At 35.4% G+C, this 27,441-nt stretch overlaps 1 protein-coding gene across 14 annotated transcripts in view; it reads left to right on the forward strand.

The window, feature by feature from the left end:
- Positions 1 to 27,441, forward strand: part of FRYL (FRY like transcription coactivator) — a 175,317-nt gene that overhangs the window by 104,081 nt on the left and 43,795 nt on the right. For 10 of the 14 annotated variants that reach the window (XM_042808023.1, XM_042808021.1, XM_042808022.1 and 7 more), the window contains 23 exons: positions 1,152 to 1,389; positions 2,033 to 2,218; positions 2,316 to 2,402; positions 3,189 to 3,457; positions 3,899 to 4,094; positions 5,081 to 5,205; positions 7,538 to 7,595; positions 9,155 to 9,246; positions 10,861 to 11,033; positions 11,510 to 11,670; positions 12,032 to 12,142; positions 13,088 to 13,242; positions 13,474 to 13,573; positions 14,699 to 14,867; positions 15,618 to 15,877; positions 16,772 to 16,912; positions 18,720 to 18,888; positions 20,184 to 20,268; positions 21,964 to 22,076; positions 24,220 to 24,370; positions 24,721 to 24,824; positions 25,356 to 25,541; positions 27,229 to 27,433. In XM_042808023.1, the coding sequence (XP_042663957.1) occupies positions 1,152 to 1,389; positions 2,033 to 2,218; positions 2,316 to 2,402; positions 3,189 to 3,457; positions 3,899 to 4,094; positions 5,081 to 5,205; positions 7,538 to 7,595; positions 9,155 to 9,246; positions 10,861 to 11,033; positions 11,510 to 11,670; positions 12,032 to 12,142; positions 13,088 to 13,242; positions 13,474 to 13,573; positions 14,699 to 14,867; positions 15,618 to 15,877; positions 16,772 to 16,912; positions 18,720 to 18,888; positions 20,184 to 20,268; positions 21,964 to 22,076; positions 24,220 to 24,370; positions 24,721 to 24,824; positions 25,356 to 25,541; positions 27,229 to 27,433 (3,534 nt within the window). The remainder of the gene's footprint in view (positions 1 to 1,151; positions 1,390 to 2,032; positions 2,219 to 2,315; positions 2,403 to 3,188; positions 3,458 to 3,898; positions 4,095 to 5,080; positions 5,206 to 7,537; positions 7,596 to 9,154; positions 9,247 to 10,860; positions 11,034 to 11,509; positions 11,671 to 12,031; positions 12,143 to 13,087; positions 13,243 to 13,473; positions 13,574 to 14,698; positions 14,868 to 15,617; positions 15,878 to 16,771; positions 16,913 to 18,719; positions 18,889 to 20,183; positions 20,269 to 21,963; positions 22,077 to 24,219; positions 24,371 to 24,720; positions 24,825 to 25,355; positions 25,542 to 27,228; positions 27,434 to 27,441) is intronic. The other 4 variants (XM_042808014.1, XM_042808027.1, XM_042808025.1 and 1 more) reach the window with 2 other exon arrangements.

Raw genomic sequence — 27,441 nt, forward strand, 5'->3', positions numbered from 1 at the left:
GAAGGTAAATTTATCTTGAAGATCATGCACTTACTTTTAGAAAGAGTTTTTTGAAAAGTATGTTGCTTTGTTATTTGAACTTGTCTTATCTTTTTGTTACTGCTATCACACTTCCCTCTCCACCCCAATTTTTTTCTTATTGCTAATACTGTAAATTACCATAGCGGCATTCTTGTTTGACATTACCTAAATGTGAGGCAGGCACTTATGAAACTTCTTTTCTTTTTCTCTACTAATCCTGTTTCCTTTTTCCATTTTTTTGATCCAACACTACCCATATTCTTCCATCTCTTATTTCAATTTAAATTCATTGTGCCTTATTGGTACTGTTAAGTAGTGGAGACAACTGGACAGCTGGATGTTTGCTGATGGGTAAACTGAACATTCAGTGAGAATATGTAGCTGTGGTACAGGCAGACAGACTTTACGTATTACTAGAGTGATAAACCCTCTTTTTAATATTTTTTTATTCTTAATATAAGAATGGTCATTGTGCAGAAATACAGGATAGCTTTTAGCTTTGAAATTATTAAGTCATTTGGATATAATGTGTTGAGTTAGATAGATTAAAAAGTTAGTAACAATGTGAGAGAATGAGATTTTTTTCTTACATTTTTTCTTTATTATCAAAAAACACATAAAAGACATTAAGAATTATGTAAGAATACAGTACTGGACAAGTTTCTTATTCCATAGTAGGCCGAGACATATTTTTAAGTATATAAGCAAAGGGGGGTTTTGCAAGTTTTTTCTCATATCCAAAGGAAAGCTGCTTCTCTGCAAAAATAATCTGTTCTTTTCAATTTTAATTTGACAAAAATAACCTGCACATCACAGGGTGCCTGGCTACAGAGCTCTAAGGTGGTTGCTCAGATGCGTGCAAAGATGTGCCTATATGAAAGACTTGAACATCTCTCTTGAAAAATACTTTCTCTATGCTAAGCTTTTTGAAGCCGTACGTTATTTTGCTGTAGTAATAGCACCTTCTGTTAGTAGCCATTTTCAGAGGTATGCAGTGCAGGAAATACATCTGTGTGGAAGTATTCTACATTGTACAGTAAGAAGGAAGAGTTAACACCAAACTTTGATTTATACGGCTGGTTAAGAGTATGCCAATCTAGGGTGATGATACTGGTATTTTTTCTAAACAGGCTGACAATTCATATGGATGAAGAACTTCGTGCCTTGGCTTTCAATACTCTCCAAGCATTAATGCTTGATTTTCCAGATTGGCGGGAAGATGTTCTTTCAGGATTTGTATATTTTATTGTGCGTGAAGTGACTGATGTCCACCCAACGCTTCTTGACAATGCAGTAAAAATGTTAGTGCAGCTCATAAATCAGTGGAAACAAGCAGCCCAAATGCACAATAAAAACCAAGATTCACAGGTATTTATAAATAAGGTCCTTCAATGTTAAAACGTGGTTTGAATCTACATACAACTCTACTAGTGGGCTTTATTGTTTTTGTTCAGTAATAAAAATTCAGCATACTTTCTTATAGTGCTTGAAGATTTTTAGACCTATTATTTTAATTCAGCAATCTTGTCAAAAAAATTTACTTTAGAATTACTAAGTATTGCATATACACTAATTCACGTCCACATTTTTGCTTACATCAAAAGTCATCATGTGTAACTGGAGATATATTAAGTAGGAGTGGTTAAGCAGCAGAACTAAAAAAATGGCAACATTTTTTACTAGCAAACAGAAAGGGTTCAAATAATTTAATTTTATTCTGTCCTGTACATAAGAGTATCACTTTTTTTAAAATTTTGCCCTCAGTGCATCATGCTCATGAGAAAGAGAACTAAGAGACATTCTTGTGATGTATGTTTGGACTGAATTCAGAGAGATACTGAAAAACCAAAGTAGCTGATATTATGCCATTCTCATAATGCAAAATTTTTTTAGTTGCCAAACATGATCTAAATACCTTATGATTAATTCTGCCATTGCCAATAATGGAACTCTAACTTGATTGTGTTTACTTTTTTCTTAATCTGCTTAACTTCTGCGATCTTTTTCTTAGCGAGGTGTATCCAATGGGGCTGCCCATACCCTTCCTCTGGAGAGGACCCTTTATTCCAGTGTATTTCACGTGGTGGAAGGCTTTGCTTTGGTCATCCTTTGCAGTACAAGGCCTGCCACCAGGAGATTAGCTGTCAGCGTTCTCAGAGAAATAAGGGCCTTGTTCACACTTTTAGAAATTTCTAAGGTAAGAGTCGATGACCTATTCTTGTGACTGTTTAATGAAACTGCTTTTATCTTGACTTTCTTTAAGCTTTTTGTGCTTTGTGTTTTGTCTTCTGCAGAGTGATGATGAGTTGGCTATAGATGTAATGGACAGACTAAGTGCTACTATCCTGGAGAGTTTCATACATCTCACTGGGGCTGACCAGGTGGGAGAGTTTTTATGTTAAGTTGGATATAAGATGAGGTAATTCTGCAAAACTGTCCCAAATAAATTGCATATATTTTAAATAATCATGTCACTATGTTCATGCTAACTTTATCAGCAATTTACCACCTCAACAAACAAACAAAAAATCTCAAAACACATGAGGAACGGTGTGAGGCTGACAACACCATTGTATGCTTTCTGATCAATAGTGTGTTGTTACGACCGCCATATATATACAGACAACTATGTCTATATATATTTTTTCTCATCTTGCACATAGATTACAGTTTATTCAAAGCAAAGACCACTGCCTTTTTCTGCAGTGCTACAGTGTCTTAACAGTCAATGTGTCCTTTATCCATGATGAAAGCTATAATAATTATCAATGAATAACAACTGAATTCCATATTCATATATTTGTCAATTAACTCTTAAGTATCAAGGAAAAGCTCTTCTGATTTTAGGTTTTGGGAGCAAGTTGTAATTCAGTAGTAAGGCTTTTAGAGTCCAGAATCTTTTGCAAGAATTAAGTCACCATGAGTGAAAGGGATTTTTTTCTAGAATTTACTATTTCCTAGTGTCCTGTTTCTTCCCAAACAGCATGTTTATGTAACTGTCCACATCAGTAACTTCTGTAAAAAAGCCATAAATTCAGTAATGTGTTTTATCTATTTGAAATGTGGTTTTAACCCTGATAATTTATTAGATATTTAACAATGAAGAGATTGTTGCTTCATATACCTGGATATTAAACATTGCCTTGTTCTCTTTTTTATGCACACAGACGACTTTACTGTACTGTCCCAGTTCAATAGATTTACAAACTCTGGCTGACTGGAATTCCTCTCCAATCAGCCACCAGTTTGATGTAGTCAGTCCATCACATATATGGATATTTGCACATGTGACTCAAGGCCAAGATCCATGGATTATAAGCCTCTCAAGTTTTATGAAACAGGAAAACCTTCCAAAACACTGCCCAACAGCTGTAAGCTATGCTTGGACATTTGCTTATACCAGACTCCAACTGCTGTCTCCACAAGTGGATATAAAGTAAGTTAATTTCTAAAGTAAATACAATATATTATATTGAGTATTCTTTCAAGATTTATCGTCATGGTAATGTCATTATGTTTCAGTGAGATGATATATGGACTGTTAATATTTTCTGTGGGTTTAATTCAGCTTTATGTAAAAAAAAATTAAAGCAGTTCTTTCTGGAAAAAAAGTTCTCTGCTGTAAAGATTAATTCATTCATGCCTTCAGCCTTATCGTAGTTTAACAGATTTGACAATAAAAGCATATGTTATTGATGTACAAATCTATTCTGAACAATTTATTCAGAGTTTACTGTGTTAACAGTTTTGGAAGCAGTGGCATATACATAACTGAAAACTAAGTTCTGTAAAAAAAACAAAGTGAAACCTGATAAGCTTTATTTACTATACTGTTTTTTGGGGTTTTCTGTTTTGTTTTGTTTTTTTTTTTTAATAGCAGCCCTATCAATGCAAAGAAAGTGAATACTACTACAAGCAGTGACTCCTATATTGGGCTCTGGAGAAACTACCTGATTCTTTGCTGCAGTGCAGCATCTTCTTCAAACTCCTCCACCTCCACAGGTTCTGTGAGATGTTCCCCTCCTGAGACGCTGGCGTCTACTCCTGACAGTGGTTATAGCATTGATTCAAGAGTAGGTTCTTCTGATGCTTACTGTAAATAAGTGTACGTGTTCTTGCAAGTAGAAACACCGGAGGCTTACAATAGTTATCACAGTTCTCAGAAACTGGTGTAATTTGTCTGAAAACATGTTTTAGTATACATCTGTCTTACATTTGTTTAGTATAGTCTTTCAGTTCGCTTCTTCAAACAAATGCTTTAGAGGCTTTTCTCCTTGTATTTTTTAAGGCAAAATCTAATCATGTCATGAAAACATTAACCCAATCTCAAAGTCTTATCTAGTGGTAATGAGGAAATGTTCTGTGTACCATTAAAGGTTTTGGTTGTTTTTTGCAGTCAGTAGACTTCTCCAATTCTGAGCAAGTAGCCTCTCACTTCAGTAACTGAAGCAGTGACCTGTTCAGGCATGATGTAATACTTTTCCCAGCCACAGACAGTTTTGTCTGCCTTGCTTCATATCACATGCAGAGGGGTTTTTTTCCCCTTTTTTCTTTGCTTCTTTTTGTTCTTTTTGGCTTCCTGTAGAAGGTACAGTAGAGGTGAAGATAACTCACGGACCAAGCAGCATAATTTTGGCAGAAGCAGCCTCTTCCACTTGTTTGTTACCAAGACCATGTCCCTAAATCTGAGAAACTATAGATGGAAAGCTTTGTTCTCTTTGAGAGCCTCAGTCGAGTCTAAGGACTTGGACATCAGAAGTCTGCTTCATGTCCTTAAGGAGGGCAGATACACTAAACATGCAAAGTATCTGTTAATGATGTTGAGGCATTAATTGTCATCTGACAATGAAAACTCAATTATACAAGGAATGGAGAAGTAGTTAGTACTACATTACTATTTCAGAAAGTCTTCTTCCGTGTCAAGGATCAAAAATGTCATTTTTATCATTTTAAGTCACCAATCAGTGTGAGAAGACTGTAAAATTATATCAGATGTTTTAATGTCACACCACCTGATTGTTTGGTAACTAATTCTGTTTTATTCTGGTTTTCTTCTTAGGTCATTGGCATTCCATCCCCTTCCTCCCTGTTTAAGCACATAGTTCCAATGATGCGCTCTGAGAGCTTGGAAATTACAGAATCCCTTGTGCTGGGACTTGGCAGGACCAACCCAGGAGCTTTTAGGTAACTGTTGTGTTTCATCTGTTTTTATGCTACTTGATTACAAAGCTGGGGAATCAGAGCTCAGAAAAAAAGGTTTGTTTTTTGTCTCTTTTAAGAATTTTAAAAAAGCTATGAGAACTGATTACCATTGCCTTTTCTAGCATTTAGTGGTGTGATAAAGATTGTTAGAGGTTGAAATAATTTTACATAGAGGTCATGTCCGCATAAAGAAAGAGAAGTTAGTTGAAACAATAAACATCTGCCTTTTATTGATATTAAAGGCTGCCCTTGCATGAAAGAGCAGACTGTGTGGACTAATAACATTTGAAATATTATTATAACCATGTTTGTAAGAGCTACTAAGATCTCCTTACCGGCATTACCAACAAACATATGTTTCTGAGCTCTTTGTGTGTAGGAGCTTTGTGATGACTGTATTCTAAAAAGAGATTTTTGGATCAGGAAAAAAATACCAGTTACAGCTGTTTTCTCACTAGTGCTGAAGCTTCTGAAATTTGTAGCGCACCCCTCTCCCTCCTTTTCCTTTTTTTTTTCTGAGTAAACTTCCTGTAACTTCATAACTAATACACCTTTCTCATATGTTGTATCGATGACAAGTCCATGTGGATAGTTTGGGTGCTGGTAACTGTGGTCTACTGTAGCAGAATTAAATATGTGCCAAGTCACTTGTTCTGTCAATTTAATTTCACACATCATGTTTACCATAATTGGATTCAGCTCATGATCCAAGGATGTATATGAAACCATAATGCCAAGTCCTCTGTTACAGTATTCTCATTTACTGCTTTGATAATCTTCTAATTTTATATCTAATCTGACTTTACTCTCCTGCCAGGAGTAAAGCAAGACTTTGTCCCATGACTCTGGAGACCTACTGAACAGTTTAAATCATAACTGTGCTCTATAAGTCTAGAAAGTGCTTTCAGAAAGAATTTCACCAGAAATCCTTGGTTTTTAAATTAGAAACAATTAATTCAGCAAACAAAACAAAACAAAACAAAAAAAAAATCCGATTCTCATCAGGTTTCTGATTTCTTTATTCTGAATTTTATGTTTTGTTTCTGATGACCAGCGTTTTTCCTCTGTCCAGTGTGTGCTCTCACACCAGACGCTAACTGTAGCCCAGCCTTCACCATTGCAGCTCTGCAATGAAAATGGTTTGTTTTTTGTTTTTTTTTTTTAAGCACTGTCCCTCCCCACTTGGTATGTTTTACTGGGGAACTTTTTTCATTAAAGATTATATGTATGTGTAGTACACTTAAACTTTCTAGAATATTATTTTTCTCTTTTGTTTTCTGTTACCAATCAAATGAATTTGTCTAGGTGTCTCTTGCTCTCCATTGGAAGCTGACCCTTTACTATGTTTTAGCACAAAAAACGCTTCTTCCAAATTCTTTTCCATCTTCTAGGTTTGAAAGAAAGTATAAAACAATCCCTAACCATGCTTAAGTCTCTTGTACTTGAGCACAATGCAGAGGTTTGTGCAGCTTTCCAAAAAGCTGGACCCATTCTCTGAAGGAGAACCCTTGAATGAGGTAGCAGAGGAGTCAGTCATTTACGATGAGAGCTTGAAGTAGTTTATGTTTTATGTCTGAATTACAGTAGCACAGGAAGTAGAAAAATGTGTCATACTCCAACAAATCTAAAGTGGAGGTAGTAGTTACTATGTTAACAAATATTAAAGTAAAAACAGTATGTTTTTACTGTAGTATTTTGTCTATGTAGATCCATACTACTGATCTCCTGCCCCTGTTTTGGAATTGTAAGTAAATCTTGATTTGCCAGAAGAAAGAGTAGTAATAAAGACTGTGGAACTTCAGGACAAATAGGGAATGTAAACACAGTGTCAAAGCATGTTGCTTTTCAGTTTTCATAGATACTGGTGTGATTTCTGCCAGACTTACTTGCCTTAAAGAAGCAATCTTTATTAGCAACTAAATGCATCGTGACAACTGAAAGAGCATTGTATAATAAGCCACCAACATACTTTTTTTTCCTAATAGTATCTATTTGCACCCTAAGGCTTTTTTAAACCCTGAATATGAAAATAAATTAAAATCATCTGTGATAGAAATATGCTATAGTACTTGGTAAATGCAAATTTTAGTGGTAATTATTGAGACATCTGTTTGGTAGTCTGTCTTTAAATTAGGAAAATATTTTTCTAGGAAACCTCTCTTCTAAATCCTGACTTATTTCAGAAAGCTACAGGTAAAGAGGGAAAACCTGAGAGTGTTTTAACTTACATTGTAACACTAGTTGCTGTGAAACATCTTTCAATTGAGATGTTAATTTAATTGTTGTTTTTATCATTTTAATTATTTTAATTCAGGGAACTAATAGAAGAATTACATCCTATAATTAAGGAAGCACTTGAAAGAAGGCCAGAGGTAATTAGATATTTTCCCCTACATTCAGTACACAGTTTTAACTATCTTCTCACAAATGGTAGTAGAGCAATGTTAGTTATGTTCTTTAATTTCTGCGCCTAAGAACTGTCAATATTCCAGATAAAAAGGTGAGCTGTAACTTTTTTAAATGATTGTGAAGTGTTTACATTAAAAGTGCTTTGTGTTTGTTGAGCTCTGTATAATTCCAGTATCAAAGAGGTTTTGTTTCAAATGATGAAAAAATACTGTAACCTTTTCTACATTCTTTTAATTCCTTTTATCTAAGCATATTTTACACAGTTGTTATTTGGCTATATCATCAGTAACATACCTACAATTAGTAGTACCTAAGATGTATAATTGAATTCTACTCTATACCAACTTTGTTGGGTTTTTTCTTTTAAATTAAAAAGGCTGTAAGTTCCCCTGACTGACTGCTCTGACTAAAACCTTTCTGATGAAGGGCATGTTTTACAACAAGGTTTAGAAGCCTCAGTAGGTATTCATAGAAATAATAATCTCTGCAAACACAAACTCGGATATGATTACTCAGTATTTTCTCTGATAACTGTCACATTCTTACTAGTAATAAATTTGTAGTTAGCTACAAATGATGGGAAGGAACATCACTTCTGTTTTAAAATGTTACTGGCCTATAGTGTGTTTTGCCAGTCTTGCATGCAAATCATGGAATATTTTGGGTTGGAAGGCACCTTTAAAGGTCACCTAGTCCGAGCCTTCTGCAGTGAGCAGGGACACCTTCCACTAGATCAGGTTGCTCAGAGCCCTGTCCAATCTGACCATGAATGTTTCCAGGAATGGGACATCTTGTTCCAGTGGTTCACCACCCTCATTGTAAAAAATGTCTTCCTTCTATCAAGTCTTAAATCTACCCTGTTTTAGCTTAAAGCCATTACCCCTTGTCGTATCACAACAGGCCCTGCTAAAAACTTTGTCCTCATCTTTCTTATAAGCCCCCTTTAAGTACTGGCAGGCCGCTATAAGGTCTCCCAGAGCCTTCTCTTCTCCAGGCTGAACAACCCCAACTCTCTCAGCCTGCCCTCATCAGGGAGGTGCTCCAACCCCTGACCATCTTCGTGTCCTCCTCTGGACCTGCTTGAGCAGCTCCATGTCTTTCTTATGTTGGGGGCCCCAGAGCTGGACACAGCACTGCAGGTGGGGTCTCACGAGAGCGGAGTAGAGGAGCAGAATCATCTCCCTTGAAATATGTAGAAGCACCTTCTCAAAATATGTAGAAATATTGACATTTGTACTTCATTGTTTTGTAAGTTGCACTTTGTGACAGGATACTGATCAAAAATGTTTTGATAATGCATGTAAAAGTACACCTAATATATCTTGGAGTTGTAACAGGGAAAAATTTTATTAATTGTCTGGTTTATTAAAATGGCTAGTAATTTTGGTAACTCCTCTTAAAAGGTTGGTACCCCTGATAATTGATGCCAGTACAGATATAATAATGCTTTTATATGCCACGCTAGTTTTATACTTAGTTTGTCTGCTGCTTCATTTAATTTTGTGTTTCCTCTGTTGAATAGAACATGAAACGGCGCAGGCGTCGAGATATTTTACGAGTACAATTAGTACGAATATTTGAACTGTTGGCAGATGCTGGTGTCATTAGTCACAGGTAGGGGCAGCACTGACGAGATGTTGTTGTTTATGCTTTTGAATTAAGTTACTAGTATTCTTATGACCCAGTGTAACAAGCATGCAAAATTCTTCAGTGAGTTTTAGTATACCACTAAATAAATAGACATAATGTTATAGAACTTGGAATTTTGCTGGTTTTGTCATCCCTTCTTCCCCCATGCTCTTTGTCACTGTGTTCTGTGTTTTATTTAAAATGTTACTATTCCCCAGGACATTGCTTTGAACAGGCAGTGTGTCGTGTTCCTCTTTGCTTGTGTGCTCTCAAACATGGCACCAGTTATGCAAATCAGAAAACGCAAGTTACTGTTTGGAATTCTTCCTCACCTGGAGTCCTGAGGCTAGTCAGCGTATCCTGTGCAGACAACTCTACTGCTCATTAATAATGGTCTCTTTTCTTTCTGAGGGAGGCAGAATGTTAACTGACTTGGGCTTTTTTCTCAGTTTACCGTACTTGGTAGGGACACTTGAAAGAAGACTTAAAATTCTGGCATATGTTTTATGGGTCTCTTAGAATATTTTTTTTCTATGCAGGTGGAACTGTATAAGAGCAAATAGGCTAGGAAGATGGTTAGGCTAGCTCCTCCCATTCTGTTAGACGATGATACTTAAACATTTATTTGTCAACCTTAACAATACAATCAGTGTGAAATTTTCAATCTGTAAGCAAGCTACTACAGTATATTTCAGAATGTTGCCTCAGAAGCATTGCTAAAATGCCTTTCTTCCTTTTGGCGTGCTGATTTTTCAGAGTGCAGCCATTAAAATTGTACTCTCCTTTCTTACCTGTTAAGGTACTCACTGGTTTTTAATTAGCATATATAAAATATCTCCTAACCATTGTCTGCATCCTGAAACTTTGTCAGCTTTTCTCTGAGGCCAGTCTGACTCTGTGATGGAAGCTAGTAAACAATTAAGGGCTACCATAAACCTCCTTATCTTGCCTTTGGTGTACAAGGCATACTTTTCAGTTGTCTTCAGTACAAATGTGGAAGGAAGGTCAAGGGAGCTGAGAGGAATGGAATCACACTTCTAACAGTTGTTTTTCAAAGGAGGGCAGATTTGAATCACATGCAGTCTTTAATCTCCTTACTTAGTTTAGTACAGATGTCTAGTCAGATGCTAAAGCACTGAAGATGGGAAATGAATATATAAAATGTATAAATTGCTTTAATCTGTCAGTAGCATGTCATGAAGTACTGAATATCTTGACTAACTCCACAAAATCAGTATGGAATATAGACGTCTACAGTCAAGTAGTAGTAATTATTTTTTCTGGTTTACAAATTGCGGGGTGGGGAGGGTTGGTTGTTTGGGGTTCTTTATTATTATTTTAACACTTGACCCCAGTATAAGAACTAATCTTGGGGAGTGATGAGTGACTTCTGATAGTGAGGCTTGATTATTAGTTTGCTTTCACTGGAGATTTTTATTAAACTTTGAAATAGAAGCTGGGTGAAGAAATGACTTTGAATTTTATATTTGCAGTGATGAGGTTATAGGGGTTTTTTTAAAGAGAAAAAAATAAGTATTGTTTTCAGAAATCATTGTATGTATTTATCATACTTTTGACTTTTCTTATTTTATATTTAAGTGCAAGTGGTGGCCTTGATAATGAAACACATTCCCTCAACAACACTTTACTTGAGTATGTCGATCTAACGAGACAACTCCTAGAAGCAGAAAATGAAAAGGATTCTGATACGTTGAAAGATATTCGATGCCATTTTAGTGCCTTAGTGGCAAATATCATTCAGAATGTTCCAGGTATGTAAAAAAGCTTTAATAACTTCTTATGACTGTATTTCATATGCAGTACATTTAAAAACAACAAAACGAACCAAACAAAACCCAAACAAAAATCCACTTTTTCTCTGAAGCTTGATAATACTTTCATAAAAATAATTTGTGACATCAGTTTTGAATATAACTTTAGCAACATGAGTTTGTAAGAGGAATTTTTGATACTGTTTGGAAGCATACAAGTAATTTCCTTATTTATCAGAAGTCTTGTTGGTTGGCAGTGCATTTAAATTCTCCAGACTAATAAACAGCTTTTTCTTGTACACCAGTGGCTTTAAACAGGACAATAGTAAACCTGCATCCAGCTATTACGATGTTGAAATAACCTGTCTTTACATTGATTTTTCATTTTATATTAATTGTTTGGGTCTGTTTCTGTTTTACGTATTTTATTTTAAGAAATTACAAGAGGAGCGTGTCTAACTGTGCTTTTCTTACAGTACACCAGAGAAGAAGTGTCTTTCCACAGCAGAGTCTACGCCACAGTTTATTTATGTTGTTCAGTCATTGGGCAGGTCCTTTTAGTATCATGTTTACTCCCCTGGACAGATACAGTGATAGAAACATGCGAATAAACAGACACCAATACTGTGCATTAAAGGTATTTTGTTGCTTTTTGAATTTTGGAAATGGATTGTTACGTTGACTTTTGTAATGCAAATTTAACATTTGGGCTTTTTGGATGTGGTTTTCACATCCTTGTTGCCATTCATGACTTAGCTCTTTTTCTCTTCTGCCTACATGTGTATTTCTGACAGTTCAGCTTTTTCCATACTATAAACTATTGCACTTGCTGTAGGAATTTCCTGAACTTACTACTAAATGTTTGCTTCCTGTAACATTAGCCTTGGTCTTCCTCACTTGACTGAATGGAATTTATTTTTTTGCTATTTTAATGGACTGGGTAAAAGTACTTCCTATATCTGAGTTAATATGTAGTGTTTTTCAATTACTTCCTACAGGCTATGTCTGCTGTACTGTGTTGTGGCCCTGTTGCAGATAATGTCGGGCTCTCATCTGATGGCTATTTATACAAATGGCTGGATAATATTTTGGATTCACAAGATAAAAAGGTAATACTGTCAATATCAACACTGGTTTTCAACTATCAGTGCCTTCAACATACGCTTTAATGAGTTTTGCAGTCAGATTGGCCTAAATGCTTTAGAGTGGCTTAAACTCAAAGCTGTTTCAGTAGTGCATATGAGTAGTAAAGATGACAGTGCACTGTCGTTAATATGTGTGTTCACTCTGTTGAGGCAGGCAGTCCCTAATCACAGTGTAAGGACAGTCAAAACAGAATGGAAGAGGAAAGGGCAAGCAGTGAAACATTGTGCATAGTTTTTAAGCTAATCCGGTGGGTTAAGTTGTAGTAGCAAGCAGATCTTTTAGCAATTTAAAGGAGATGAGATTTTGAAAATGAGCTCTTGTGAGAGTGTCAAGTCCATTGAGGGTTCTGTGGAGTTATGAAGACTAAGCATTATATCTAAACAGCAAAGGCAAGCTTTAGATTTAAAAGATAGGTCTTCCATTGCACTAATACTGTGACTACATAAAAATACCGCTCCAGCGCACTACTTTGATTCAAGGGAATGTGGAAGTCTCCACTTAGATCTATCCCTTGTATCCCGTTGGAATTCCTGAATATGTTTAAGTGCTTTTCTGTGTCTGATGCTTTCAGGTCAGTGTTCAAGTTGTAGTAAGACAAGTGAAAGTAGTAAATAGCTCAAGGTAGCCTTGGAACTGAGGGGGTAAGAAAAAAAATCAGTAGAGCTATCTAGTTACTTGCTTCAATAATTTATGACTGTGCATGCAAGCTGAACATTAAACAGTTTGACATAATTACCTTTTATTGTAAGCTGTGGTCTCATTGTTTTTAGACAGAACAAATTTTGTGTAACGCAGTCGTTTGGTTTTTTTTTTAATTAAATATCTAGTTCCCTATTTTATGCCATTTTTGTAAGTTGGTCTTTTTTTGTTTATTTATAAATATAAATTGGTTCTTTTCTGGAATACAGGTTCACCAGCTAGGCTGTGAGGCAGTCATGCTGCTCTTGGAACTCAACCCTGACCAGAGTAACCTCATGTACTGGGCCGTAGACCGGTGTTACACAGGTTCCAAGCGGGTAGCAGCTGGCTGTTTTAAAGCCATAGCCAGTGTGTTCCAAAACAGGTACTACAGCATTTCTCAAAACTTTACACTTTCATTTTCAAAATGTGCTTTAATGTAGAACTGGATTTTTTCCTCCCCAAAGAGAAAAGATCACTCCTGTTTGTGTGTGTGTGTTACTAGAGAAACTTTTCAAAATGTTACGTTACCCATACCATATCCCATGTAAATTAAACTTTAATAAATTCAAATTTTAAAAATTTTACTTATTTCACACTTGCAATTTTTTTCTAGGGATTACCAGTGTGATACAGTGACCCTCCTGAATCTGATACTATTTAAAGCAGCTGATTCTACTAGGGCTATCTATGAAGTTGCTATGCAACTATTACAGGTTTGTAATCTAATTTTGGCATTTTTATTTTTTTTTTTAACTAAAAATTATCCTGTGCATTTGACCAAAAAAAAAAAAAAATCTATTATTATTTGGTTGTCCCTTCGGTAATGAAGGACAATGTATATCTTTTTTTTTCTTCTCTATTTTAGTACATAGTTAGACCTGATCTTTACCCTGGCACAAATAGACTTCAGTGGCAGTGTATCTGTTTTCATGAACTAAGCCTTCCAGACTTGTATTTTCATGTTATCTGCTTTTTCAAGAGAAAAAAACCTAATTCAAGATTCTTCTGATTTAGCCCTGAAACAGAGTGTTATATAGCTCCATTTGCCCAAAAGCACCTCAGAGAGAAGTATATTGCTTCTTGTCCTTTTACTGCTGGGGTAGCAGTCAGTTTTCTGATTTTTGCATTAATACCAAACATCTTCTTATCTATCTGTGTGGAGAGGTGATCGTGTAAATCTTGTTGGCTGTTTAATTCACTTTCTTATATTCCTTTCCAAGGTCATTTAGGGGTAAGCTTAATCTTACAGGCAGCATTAGTGTTTTAAAATAAATAAACAAATCTGTGCCGCTTGTCTTGGAGTTTTTTTCAAAGGATTTTGTTCTCAGCTAAAATCAACAGTAAAGTCCCCACTGAAGTCACACTCCTGTTGATATATATAAGCACTTGCACTACCCTCCCTTTCAGCCCCATCTTTCTTCTCAAGTGAACACCACTGCTTAAGATCAGCCAAAACTGGCTTTTAAAGTATCAAACTGGTTTAGCCTACTGCTGCATCTCTGCCACATCAAAGATTACGTTGCTCCTATCTGTGTCTCATAGATAGCAAAAATTGATATTGTTTGGAAATACAAGTATTCAATAGTATTTCACATTTTGTTACAGAGAAGTGCGTTTTTGAAACGGTATTTTGTGAAAGCAGATTTTTGAAATTTATTGCTGGAAACTCATTAACTGGAGTGAGCCTAGTCTTCTATGAAATTACCACAGTGTTGATGAATAATGCAAATGTATGGAGATCTGCACAGATAGGAAACATTAAATGAGTGTAGATAGATGAATTTTAAAAGGTGATTTCCATTGTACGTAGCTTCAAATTCTGAACATTACTGTTGTAGATCTTGGAACCAAAGATGTTCCGTTATGCTCACAAACTGGAAGTTCAGCGGACGGATGGTGTTTTGGGTCAGCCTTCTCCTTTACCACATCTGTATTCCGTGTCATATTATCAACTGTCAGAAGAATTAGCAAGGACTTATCCTGAACTAACACTTGCTATCTTCTCAGGTATGGTTTTAAAACAAAATAAAAAATTTAATTGGGTCAGAAGCATTGTACAAAATATTTAATTCTTGTTTTTCAATAATTAATTTATATGTAATTCACTAAAAGCAGGATAACAAGATAACATCATCATGAATGGAGAAAATGGAATTTATTGAGTGACAATTTTGGTTTACTTGTGTTTGAAATATATTCAAGAGGAAGCAACATGAATCAAAGATACTTTTACTGACTTTCTAGTAGCTGTGAAAAATCACATTAGAGAAATAATTTGCAACTGCTTTTAAAAATTACTCTTCTGTTGTCCTTTCTAGTGTTTTCTTATTTACTGTAGATTGCTTAAAAATACTATTCCATAGCATTTTTAAACAAGTGCAGAATAATAACCTCTCACTTGTATTTAAAAAGCTACTAGGACTAATATGAGGAAGAAGAATTTTTAAGTGCTTTTTTTGCCAAAGTTGGTACATTTTTGCATGCTCTAGGTTTTCAGTTCCCTCCTCCAAATAGAGGAATATATATGTATTCATATACAACTATGGTTACTTCAACATACTGTCAGCAGTATCTTCAGTTAGCTCTACTGAAGACTGCAGACTTTGTCATTATGAAATGGTACTGGTCTTCTAAACAAAAAAATTATGTCTGGATCAGCATTACTTTATATCAGTATGGTCTACTGGGCTCACGGTGGCTGTTGTTCTTACCAGTTCTCATTACTGATTTGCAATTCATGTATGTACCTAATGACAGAAGTAAGTCAGAGAATCCAAATGGCTCACCCAGCTGGGAGACAGGTGATGCTGCATTATCTGCTGCCATGGATGAACAATATTGAGTTGGTAGACTTGAAACCTTTGCCAACCATCCGTCGGCAAGATGAAGATGAAGAAGATTCTTTGAAAGACAGAGAAATGATGGTGAACAGTAGACGATGGCTACGAGGAGAAGGCTGGGGATCACCACAGGCTACAGCTATGGTTCTGAACAATCTAATGTATATGACTGCAAAGGTAAAACTAATTACTTAAGCGCTCTTTCTTGTTCTAGTGGATTGTTGTGTTGTGGAAGAAAATATTGTTCAGAGCTACTGTGTTACCAAACTTTCAAGAGTTATTATTCATGTTCATTGAGTTACTTATGTATGCCCAAACTATACCATATAGTTTTGAGGTATTACCAGACGTAATATGTAATATAAATGTTACAGTAATCGTTATATATAATAATATATAATTGTTGTTTTGCAATATAGAAGTCTAGCTGGATAGATAATACCAAGTTGCCTGTATACCTGTGATCTCAAAGTGGAGTTCTGGAACTGATCTTGTTGCCATAGGATGATAGATCCTTCTCCTTCCTGTGATAGCTACTTCCAACAGAGGAGAAGTGTTGGTCACATGTGGTGCTCCTGCCAATTCTTGGTGTCTTTGAATCTTACTGATGAGAGACTGTGTTGTAAGCTACAAATAAAAACTCTTGGGAGCCCCTGGTTCATGCAATTTTATTCAGGATTGTTAGCAACTGGGAGAATGGTCTTTGCTAAATTTAGATAGCTTTTAAAATTTATATGGAAATAAATATATTCAAATAGAAATACACATATAAATATTTGTATATATATATAATGTATAAAGGTAAATATTATTTGTACATATATTTTATTTATTTATATGTTTAGATAGATTTTTATATATTTATAAGTATAAAATTTTTTTCCTCGAATGTGTTTGTAAAAATGAATATATATGAAAGCGTCATTCTGGAATGTTAAAAAGGCAACAGCTTCTTACAGGATTTATATCTCCTTTTTCTAGAGCCTATCCCACTTGGTTAATACAGATCACTTTTAGATACAATGTTTTCTACTGGAGTTTTCAGGAGAGACATTTTTTTTTGTTTTCTAGTATGGTGATGAGGTGGCTTGGTCAGAGATAGAAAATGTCTGGACTACTTTAGCAGACAGCTGGCCAAAGAATCTGAAAATAATTTTACACTTCTTGATCAGTATCTGTGGAGTGAACAGTGAACCCAGCCTTTTGCCTTATGTGAGTATGTGATATGTCTCTCCTTAGTGCTATTGATAGATTAAGAAATGAGTAGTGTATCTAGAAGCAAGACAACCAAATGAAAACGTGAGGTAGTATTTCTCGCATCAAAATCTCCAACCCCATATTTTATAACCACTAAATACTATGAACAAATCAAATTCAGTTCTTTTGTTTGAGTTACGTTGGACATCTGTGTTGAAATTCAGTATCCATTTCAGTTAAACCCAGCATTCGTGCAATGGGTTTGAGAAAGGAAATACACCAGAAAGGATATTGCACCTTAAAGATAGCTGAGGCTTCCTTAAGACAACTTACTGACTATTGCAATTTACTCAGGGTGGTAAGTCTGAAACAGTCCACTAGCCATTTTAACAGTTACAAGTTGTCAAAATTCATGTTATACTAGGTACACCACAGACCTTATTTAATGAGCAAAGCATAAAAAACGGAAAAGACTCATTAAAATGTCTATACCTGTCTTAGCATTTTTTTTGTTCCTTTGTCATGAAAAGGAAATTTAAGAGTTTTATTGCTAAATTTAGATTAATTTTATTAAGAGTGTACACTGAACAACTCCTTTCCATCATAAAATGCAAATTACTGGGCAGTTGGTCTCTGTTCTTTAGGAATAATTAAGATAGTTCCACAAGTAATATTTTCATTAGAAAATTATTGTAGGTTTTGCTAACCTGCTTGCTATGAAGTAAACAATCAGGACCTATAATATTATTAAGCTCTTACTAAGCACACCTTAAGTTCTTCATTGATTGGCAATCATTTTCATTGCAAATCAGGAAATCTAGCTTAATGTTGCAGCCCAAAATCTTTGCATATATGGTTTGAACAAGGTGACAAAGTAGTTCCACAAGTCAGACACCCTGGATCACTTGCTTACTGTTCATCTCTTGAGTTCTATCAAAAGGATGGAAATAAATAATTGATCAGTAATAACTCAAGAAGAAAACATATTAAGACAGAAGAAAAAATATTAACTTATATCTAGAGTAATCACTAGCAGCCATCTGCTGCTGCTTAGCAGTGACCAGGATTATTTTGATGAAGTAAGATGTACTGAAGAATCCGTAATTGATACATGACTAATAAAATATTGCTACAGTTAGGTGTTTATTCTTATAAGCATATATAAAAGCCTCAAGCATTTTGGGAATTAAATGTTTTTTCCCATGCTGTAATTTAGGATGGTCCTAAAAAGCAGACAGGTAATATAGTAAAATAAAACACCTGTCATGCCATGTAGGGACAGTGTGATTATTTTCATATGACCATTTATTACAATAAAAAAAAACTCCACCCCAACTCCCCTCAAAACCAATTTTATTTTTTGTCAAGGCATATGTGAGAGCACTGCAGAATAGCATGAAGAAAAATATGATACCTGGTGCAAAAGAAATAGTGTAGAACACAACTGTGAAGTATCAAAAAGAAATGTTATCAGAATACATTTGCTCTATTGTTGATCTCAGATGTTGCTCAAACCGTTGTGAGAGAATCGTTTTCTGCCTACATACTGTCACTGAACCCAGAAGACTTACTTTTCTTGCTCTTGTCATATGTTTCCAGCGATCGCTGCTGTTGACATCTGTGAAAGCAATTTTGTTTGCTTTCAGAACTAGAGTAAGTTTCAGGTATGTTCACTTGCAGTGCAGGTAGATATTGATTCTAACAAGTTGCGGTATTCAAATCTCTTATTTTCCTTTTTTTTTATTTTTTAATTGTCACCACATTGAGAATTTTATTTATGTGCATACTATTTTATATACATATACTTTTTTTTTGATGGCAGGTAAAGAAAGTTATTGTTTATTTGGGTAGAGATAAAACAATGCAGCTTCTAGAGGAGCTGGTGAGTGAACTTCAGCTTACAGATCCCGTCAGTTCAGGAGTCACCCATATGGATAATCCGCCATATTACCGCATTACTTCCAGTTACAAAATACCCTCTGTCACTTCAGGTGAGAAATGATTAACCTAAATTTTTATTATTGTCAATGATAAGCATGCTGTTGTCAATCAGTTATAATATTGGAGTTAATCTGTAAATATTCAATAGGAGTACAATGTTCTGTTTCTAAAAATATAAACTAAGGTATAGAGTTTGTTTTACACGATCTGCAGGTTTTGGTGTACCTAGAGTTCGTATTATAGAACATCTGGTAGGCTCACAAGAAACAGGTTTGTATTAATATACATGTTAGACTTTGTCTGTGTTCAGATCCTGCACTGTTTACCCTCAATATATCACTTTTATGTCAATTCAGTCAAACAACTGGGAAAACTTAATAATTTTAGGTGCATTGTAAGTTGTTATATTTTAAGTTCTGGTACAGACCCAAGCTGCATCTGTAGGCATTTATTGAAGTACACTTAGAATTTATTTAGAAATAATTAACAATTAATCTATCACCAAAAAAAACCCCACTGAAAATATAAAAAGGGTCTACCTCTTGCTTCAGTCTAAGAACATGCTGAGAAATGTGGGGTAAAGCTGTCTGGTTTTGGTGAGGCATCTTTCAGAGTGAGTCACAGAAGACAAGGATGGGAGAGTATCTAAGCAAGGACTTAACTTTTGTGCTGCAAAGTTGTCAAAGTTATGAAGCAGCCTGGACTTATCACATAGGGGTTATTTGGATCACAAGGTGGATGCATTGACACATGTTCATGAAAGTGTTTTAATAAAAAATATGAAAAAAAAATATGGGGGTCTCACTCTTAAGTGTAACTGTGAGTAGCAAAATCTGTGGGGAGGGTGCAAAACTATTTCTGAGTGTGGTCATCTATTCAGTGTGATGCTTGCAAGTTTATTTTTAAAAGAAATTAATACAAGCTTTGATCCAGACTGTTAGATTTTTATCCCTAATCTGTTTGTGGTTTGAATTAACTGCATGTCGAAGTCCAACTGAATTGTGCAGATTACTGTGAGGTATAGTACAGGTAAAGTACAGGAAAGAAAAAAAAATGGGTCTCTCAATCTTGCTTCAAAGCCAAAATTTTCTACTTAATTTACCTCGAAGACTCAGAGATTCCTGTGATAGATTGTTTTTTTCCAGTTAGTGAAATTATGGTAGCACTTTAGAATCTTCTAAGGTGGAAGTAATTTCTGTGGCTCAGTTTGTATTTGTGCAAGTTGCTGTAGTGTAAAACTGGCTAGGGCTCTTGGCATGGACAAGTAGATAAGGGTCATCACGTAGTGCTTCAGACAGCTTTTTGTTTTTATTGACCAATCTTTATTTTTGTCCATAATTCACAGGTACCACTTCTAGTAGCAATACAATGGTAGCTCCCACAGATGGCAACCCTGACAGTAAACATATAAAAGACAATATTGAAGAAAAGTAAGTATCTCCTCAAAGAGCAATTATTAGTTGAATTACAGGAATTTCTAGTAGGTACTATAAATACTTGCATCTCAATGGCTCCAGGTATGTCTACATTGCAGGAAATACATGACCAAGTTTTATGAATCTTAAGCAACAGAACTGGAATGCTATTTGGCATTAACAGTAGCAGCCTCAATTGTAATTTGAACTCAAAAAGCTGTAGAGAAAATTGAAGAAATTAAGGGACCAATCCAGGTCAGGCTTTGTATTGCTATAGCTGTATTGTTATTGATGTCTGAACTCGCTACTATTACACTGGACTGTATGTATTTACGTAAGATAAATCATACTGCAGATGGATATTCATACATCAAGGGCAAACGTTATTAGTTTGGTAATGCAGCCAATTTGCAAATTGGTTTTCTAGCACACCAGAAATCAGCAGTGCCCATGTGTTGAAAGCTAGTTTATTCTTCCAATCAGGGTATTTGGATGCCTGGTATCTGTGGCAAGATCCCTTCCAGCTACCTTTAAAACAGATGCCTCATTCCCTAATTTTTGAGCTTCTTAAGAACAATCTTTTGGGGAAATTTGCCAGACAGTGGTACTGGTGTGAGGGTGGTGGAAAGCAAACAGCTGACACAGACTTAGTCAGGGTGTGGACTTGGAGCTCAACAGTAACTAACTGTGGGAACACTCATTCTGTGTTAAATATGAGATAGCTAACCTTAAGGTGAAAAGGGAGTAGAGATTCTATAATTAACATGAGAAAAAGCGTGTACAGAGAAAAGTACGCATTTGCCATTACTGTAGAGTAGCAACTATGCGGTAAATTCACAAACCGATTTATTTTGTGACAACTTGAGAGCCTTAGTAATTGTATTTCTAATATAATTTCCCAGTTGGACACTTTTTCTTCCTTAAGGTAATTATGTCAATATAGCTAGACTAGTAAATATATTAATAGAGACAACCCAAATACTTCAATTAAATTGGGGGTGGGGTGTGTGCTGTGTGTAAATCATAGAAGACTATGGAATCTGAGGTGTCTCATTCAGAATTCATCCTAGCAAAGCACAGACAAGTATATGGCTGCTATGGGGGCTGGCGCTGAAGAAACATGTAAAGTAATGAAGGCAGTTTGGAAAGTCTCTGTAATTTTTGGCATATGCTGTAGAGTTGTCTAACACCTCCCCAGGGTATATGCTTTTTGATAAGCTATACCATGTACATCTTGGACTCGCCAGGAGGAAAGAATTTGAGAAACTTAGGTAGAAACAGCTTGGAAATTGTGCTTTTAGTACTCTGATTTTTCTGGTTTCTTTATCAGATTAGCAAGGCAGGATCTTAGACTCTGTGTGTGTATATGTATGTCTGTGCCAGATCAAATAGGAATTTCATTATTTTGCTCAAGAGTGAGAAGAACTTACTAATGAGTAATGGTAACAAATATTTTAATGTACTTAAATGTTAATGAAATGACCTAACAGATAAAATTTGTATGGATTATCTCAGTGATTCCCCTTGCATAGCATTGCTACAGGAGGTATATTTTACACAGCTGAGATGCTTTGGCATCATATTGATTGATCTTGTAAGATGAAACATTTTTGTGTAACAGTTTTGCAGAAGTACAGTTTTAGTGAGAGACTCTGATTATTTTTTGTCACAGAATGTCAGTTACTAGTGTTGCTTTATTTGTTCTTACAGTTATGTACATCTAGACATCTACAGCGGGTTGAACAGTAACTTAAACCGTCAGCACCACAGACTAGAATCTCGCTACAGCAGCAGCTCTGGAGGATCATATGAAGAGGAAAAAAGTAATATTTTTATTATAAAATATTTCTATGGATAGAAAACAAAATCTTCACAAGTTAATACTTTTGCTGAAGGTTGTGGAACGTGAGGAAATAGGTATTATCAGTGTTTTTTGCATGAACCTATTAAAAATAAGTTTGTTTTTACATTCCTTGGTCTTAGTACTGCTATTGAAGTATAGCATACATATGATTACAATAGAATGTGCAAGGAAAATAATACATACTCTTTCCTTCCCTTGTCCTATGGAATGAGTTGTGAACATCTTCCCAAATTAAGTGAGTTTACTCTATTTTCTTTGCCAGTGCCAACACCAAAGATACAGGTAGACAGAAGGAACAGGAGAGAGATTAGCAGGAGGAAAATTAGAAGAATAAGGAAAAGATGATGGAAAAGAAGTTTAAAAAAAATAGAAAATTGGAAAAATAGAAAAAAGACTAAAAGACTGCTTATAAATGATAGCAGTCCCTGGCCTGTTTAAAAAAACCAAAAAGGTACAAAACTTTCTGAGAAGTGATAGCAAAGGACAGTATAGCGGGGAAAAAGGATCTTGTTGTGTACCACTAATTTTCAAGCTTGTTTTGCAAATGTGTTTTGGCTTATTTTTTGTGATCTGTGGTCTAGTTTTTTTGAGCTGCAGAGGTAAGGAAAGAGGTAAAAATTTCTCCTGAAACTCCATATACTTTTGGAAACTTTTCTTTAACGGAAGCTTATTAACTGTCGCTACTTCTATTCCAGTGCCCAAGATACAAAATCATCATGACAGTGCTAGGGGAAGCTAAACAGGTCATATAATCAGTCAAAAATGAGGACAGTGGTCAGACAGTAAATGATGTATTATGTTAGTGGGTTCTGTATGTTTTGTCAGAATACTCATTTGACTGAAACCCTTGTTTCAGCTAATGAGCCATTAGTAATTACAATGACTCCGTACTTTAACCCTTCATGGGATCATAAGATATATTTCAGTCTGATCCAGATCGTCACAGTGTTCCCACAGACTATCTTCTTAGATTTCATTCAATTTTTTTTATTGGCAGTTGATTTTGCTACCAGTTAAAATTTTGGGGTATGGTACAGGACACGGTACAGTACTGCCTTTTCCTTATCTTTCTTGTCCTACTGAACAACAGGATGTAAATTTCTGCATTTTGAGCGTTGCATGTCAGTAGGGAACCTAGTGTGTCCCATGCTGTATTGAAGCAGCAGAGTACATTAGGATCTCCTTATGCATTCCTTAATGACTGACCCTGTGTAGACCATACCAGTTAGAGTGAATATGTGGTTCATATTGCCTCTTTTGAGAAAGTAAAACATCATGACCACTACAGAGGTAGTTGTAAAGGCTGGGCATAGTGATGCAGATCTGCTAAACTTTGGGTCATTAACAAGTTGGTGGACCTTCTGGACAGCCAGTACGTTTATTACTGCTTGGGTGGGTGATGTCCAGTATCATACTTGTGGTCATTTTTATTTGTGATAGCAACACTGAGTATCCTGAAGCAGGTGATAATTCACATGTTCCATCAGTAAGAAGTTTGTCACTTCCAGTCAAGAAGGTGATAACAAGCCGATACATGTGTGAACTTCTGAAACTTCTACAGCTATGCTTCCAAAAGGACAACTGGTAGAATCACTGCAACACTGACCTATCGAGGCAGTCTACTTGTAGAACTGGTGGATTTTTGCTAGCAAGGCCTATAAAGAGGTGCTCTTGAGAAATGCTTCCTTAGCCTATAATGATTGCAACTATTCAGAATGAGTTCAGTAGGATCTTGGGACTCAGCATTAACACTCTGTCTGAGATGAGGTTTGAAATTCAGGGAAATTGTATTAGATCACTTTGCCTTTTTTTTCCTCATGTGCATCCATGTTCCTTGTGTGCATCCAATTGTTTTTATGAACCTGTTCAACAAAATCTTATTCTATTATGTGTGTGGCTGCAGTAGAATCATCCTTATACTAAAAGAAACAACCGCTTTATTTTTTTAATTAAACCATGTCCCACTTACTACTGTTTATGGCTGGTTCCCCCCTCCTCTTCCTCCCAGATCTCAGCTTTTCAAGAATGTAAGAATATTTCTTTAGAAGACTATGTAATAAAGATTTTTTTTTTTCCCCTGGTTTAATTATCTGTTGTGTTAGGTGATTCAATGCCTCTGTATTCAAACTGGCGGTTGAAGGTTATGGAGCACAATCAAGGAGAGCCTCTACCTTTTCCACCTACTGGAGGTTGCTGGTCACCATTGGTGGATTACTTGCCTGAAACTTCTCCTCCGGGCATGTCTCTTCACAGGTAACTGTTTTAACAATGCTGATGGCAATTCATTACATTTTCATTTGTGTTGCACAATTATAGTAATTTAAAGATAGCAGATTAAAAGGCAGTAGGTCGAATGACAGTAGATAATAAATATGTTTTCTGCAGTTTTACTCACAGGTTTAGTAGTTTAAGACTTCTCTGCCTTTTAACTTGGAGGACTAAGGTTTCTCTGTCTTCATTATGAGCATTCTTCTTTTCCCTTGTAGTACAACTTTGTGGATGTTTATAGACTTAGAGTAGTAGTTAGTAGCATATTAAGCTCTTTGCAGCTCTTCATAAAGTTCACGTTACGTTCTTCTAACAAATTATTTTTTTGTTTTCAGATGCAATATAGCAGTGATCCTTTTGACTGACTTGATAGTTGACCACAGTGTAAAGGTGGAATGGGGAGGATACTTGCATCTTTTGCTTCATGCAATTTTTATAGGTAACTAAATTATTTCAGAAATATGTCTAGTAACTTAGGAACTAAGTTGTAGCTATTGATGTAGCTGTTCTTTTCCTTCTTTAAATTAATGTTTGTTGTTGTATTGAAATCTCATTAATTTGTTAATATTTACAGTATTTAAAGAACAATCAAAATATCTTTCAGCTTGATTAACGTGAATATAATTAAGAGTTTTTTGGAGTAGTTTGAAGGCACTTTCTGTTGGAGCCACTTTTATATCTTCTCCTTGTAGAAGACAGTAGATTTCAAACTTTTTTCTTTCTGTTTCTCTGTGTAGTAATTTTCATCCAGTTCTTACTTCTGTGTGAGAAACGAGGATATATTAATGTTTGTTAAACTGTATGTTTTTGGTTTTAATTGAAACACTGAAAAACATTGCTTAGTGAATTCTGTATCTATTATTTGGTAAAGTATAACAAACCAGTTTGAATATTGCTATTTTTTTTAATAATTTAATTCAACGTGCCCTTAGAATGTAATAAAGTTTTTCTGGTTTTCCTTTTGTGTTAGGTTTTGACCACTGTCACCCTGAAGTCTATGAGCATTGTAAACGACTGCTTTTGCATCTACTGATAGTGATGGGATCTGGCAGTAATGTCCAGTCTGTTGCTTCTGTCCTACTCAGAAACAGAGAGTTCAATGAGTCCAGGGTGCTTACTGTCAAGCAGACTACCCATTTAGATTATACTTTCACAGGTATACTTTAGATTTAAGTATTTCTTGTTAAAATGGCATGGAGAGTTATCTTTTCGTCCAGGTATTATTAAAATGTCTGTTATTTGTAATATTTTCCAGAGCCCTTGGCATTAGAATGTATTTCTTCAGATTTTAATTAAGTCAAAATGAATACAGTTCATGTTAGCACTTTGTGCTTAGTCATTGGAGTAAGGAGCACATCTGGATGATTAAATAGTAGTGGAAACCACAGAAGGAGCTCTTATGTTTTGGATCTGTAATACAGCGGTTTTTTTGATGCCCTTGAGAACACAAGAAGATACATTTCGTACTTGTTTATAGCAACTTTAAATCTCTGACTTTTTTTCAGCTGTAATTGCATTGTTCAATAGGCTATCAGAATACTCTTTTGAGATACTACCTTTCAGTGTTCACCTTAACATTGTGATACTGTAATTATATAGGAAACTGTATTCTACGTATCTCTTTCTGAAAGGAATATTTTGATGGTGTGAGCCTATTGTAGTTTTTAAAGAAATGTGAAATAGTTCATTTTTTTGAAACGTGGTATTTCATATTAATTCAGCAGGTGGCAGCATATTGCTATACAATCTGTTCTGGTTTGTTCACATCAGAAGTGGTTTTGTCACTAACCAAAAGTATCAATCTATTTTTGTAAATTTTATATTCATAACAATGAGGAATTTAAAAGTGGGCATAGTGGAAGAATTCTTCTACATGAACCTATTTTTAAGAACTTTACTGGTGCACCTGTATGGTGACCTATACAAACCATTCCATTCCTAATCTTTACAGATTTTGTTAAAACTGTCTAAATTTGACACAGTATTTTGCTATTACGAAAACAAAAATGTCTGATAGAAACTAGAATAAGATCAGCATCAAACATTTCCAGCTGGTGATTAAGATAAGGTGATTACAGGTATGCATGCCTAGCACAAGGTCAGACGAGCTGATGTTAAATTTTATTTGAACCAGCTAATAGCCCAGTGCAAACCCTGTGGCTCTGCAGAGTGAAAACTTGTGGTGGATGTCAGTGAGTCTCAAGCTTATGTACAGTTGTTACAGTCAGAGGTTCATGACACACTTTTCCTTGCCAGTTTACATTCTCCCAGCACCTCATAGGTAGATAGAGGTGTAATATGTGGAGTTAGTGCAATTGTATTTTATTGACATGTGATTCTTTACATGGAGAGAAAAATCTTACAGCAGCAAGGTTAAGCTAAGGTCAGAGAAACGTTGTGCAGCCACAGGGGCTCGGCTTAGAGTCAATTCACTAGCTAATACTTAATTTTGACTGATTTAAAGTGCTGTCAGTTACACTGGGACTGAGTTTTCTAAAAAAAAAAAAAAAAAAAAGTGCATGTTATTAGGAAGTAGTTTATATCACTTGTCTCAACTTATTGAGATGCCTTAGAAGCCGATGAGCTGTCATATTACCAATACAAAATCAGACATAATACGGTGGTTTTAAAAAAGGGTCTAGCAGTTCCCTATTAAGGATCCAATCATGTGAAGACTTTGCATATATCAGACTTGTTGATTTAATTGAAATTATTACATCCATTAAATTATTCTGGTTACATTTGCTAAGTTACTGATTTTTTTAGAGGGCTATTTTTTCTTTTTATATATCTAATATTAAATGTCAACTTAAGAGCTCATAATCATCTTGTTTTTATTTCAGCAGGTGTTCATGATTTTATACCTGATTACCAGCCCTCCCCAATGACAGACTCAGGGCTTAGTTCAAGTTCTACCTCTTCTAGCATCAGTTTAGGAAATACAAGTGCTGCCATTTCTCATCTGCACACCACAATCCTCAATGAGGTTGACATTTCAGTAGAGCAGGATGAAAAAGTGAAAACTCTCATAGAATTTATTACCTCAAGGTAAGATT

Source organism: Tyto alba, unplaced genomic scaffold (assembly GCF_018691265.1).
Source record: "Tyto alba isolate M040663 unplaced genomic scaffold, T.alba_DEE_v4.0 Super-Scaffold_6, whole genome shotgun sequence".
Taxonomy (NCBI): domain Eukaryota; kingdom Metazoa; phylum Chordata; class Aves; order Strigiformes; family Tytonidae; genus Tyto; species Tyto alba.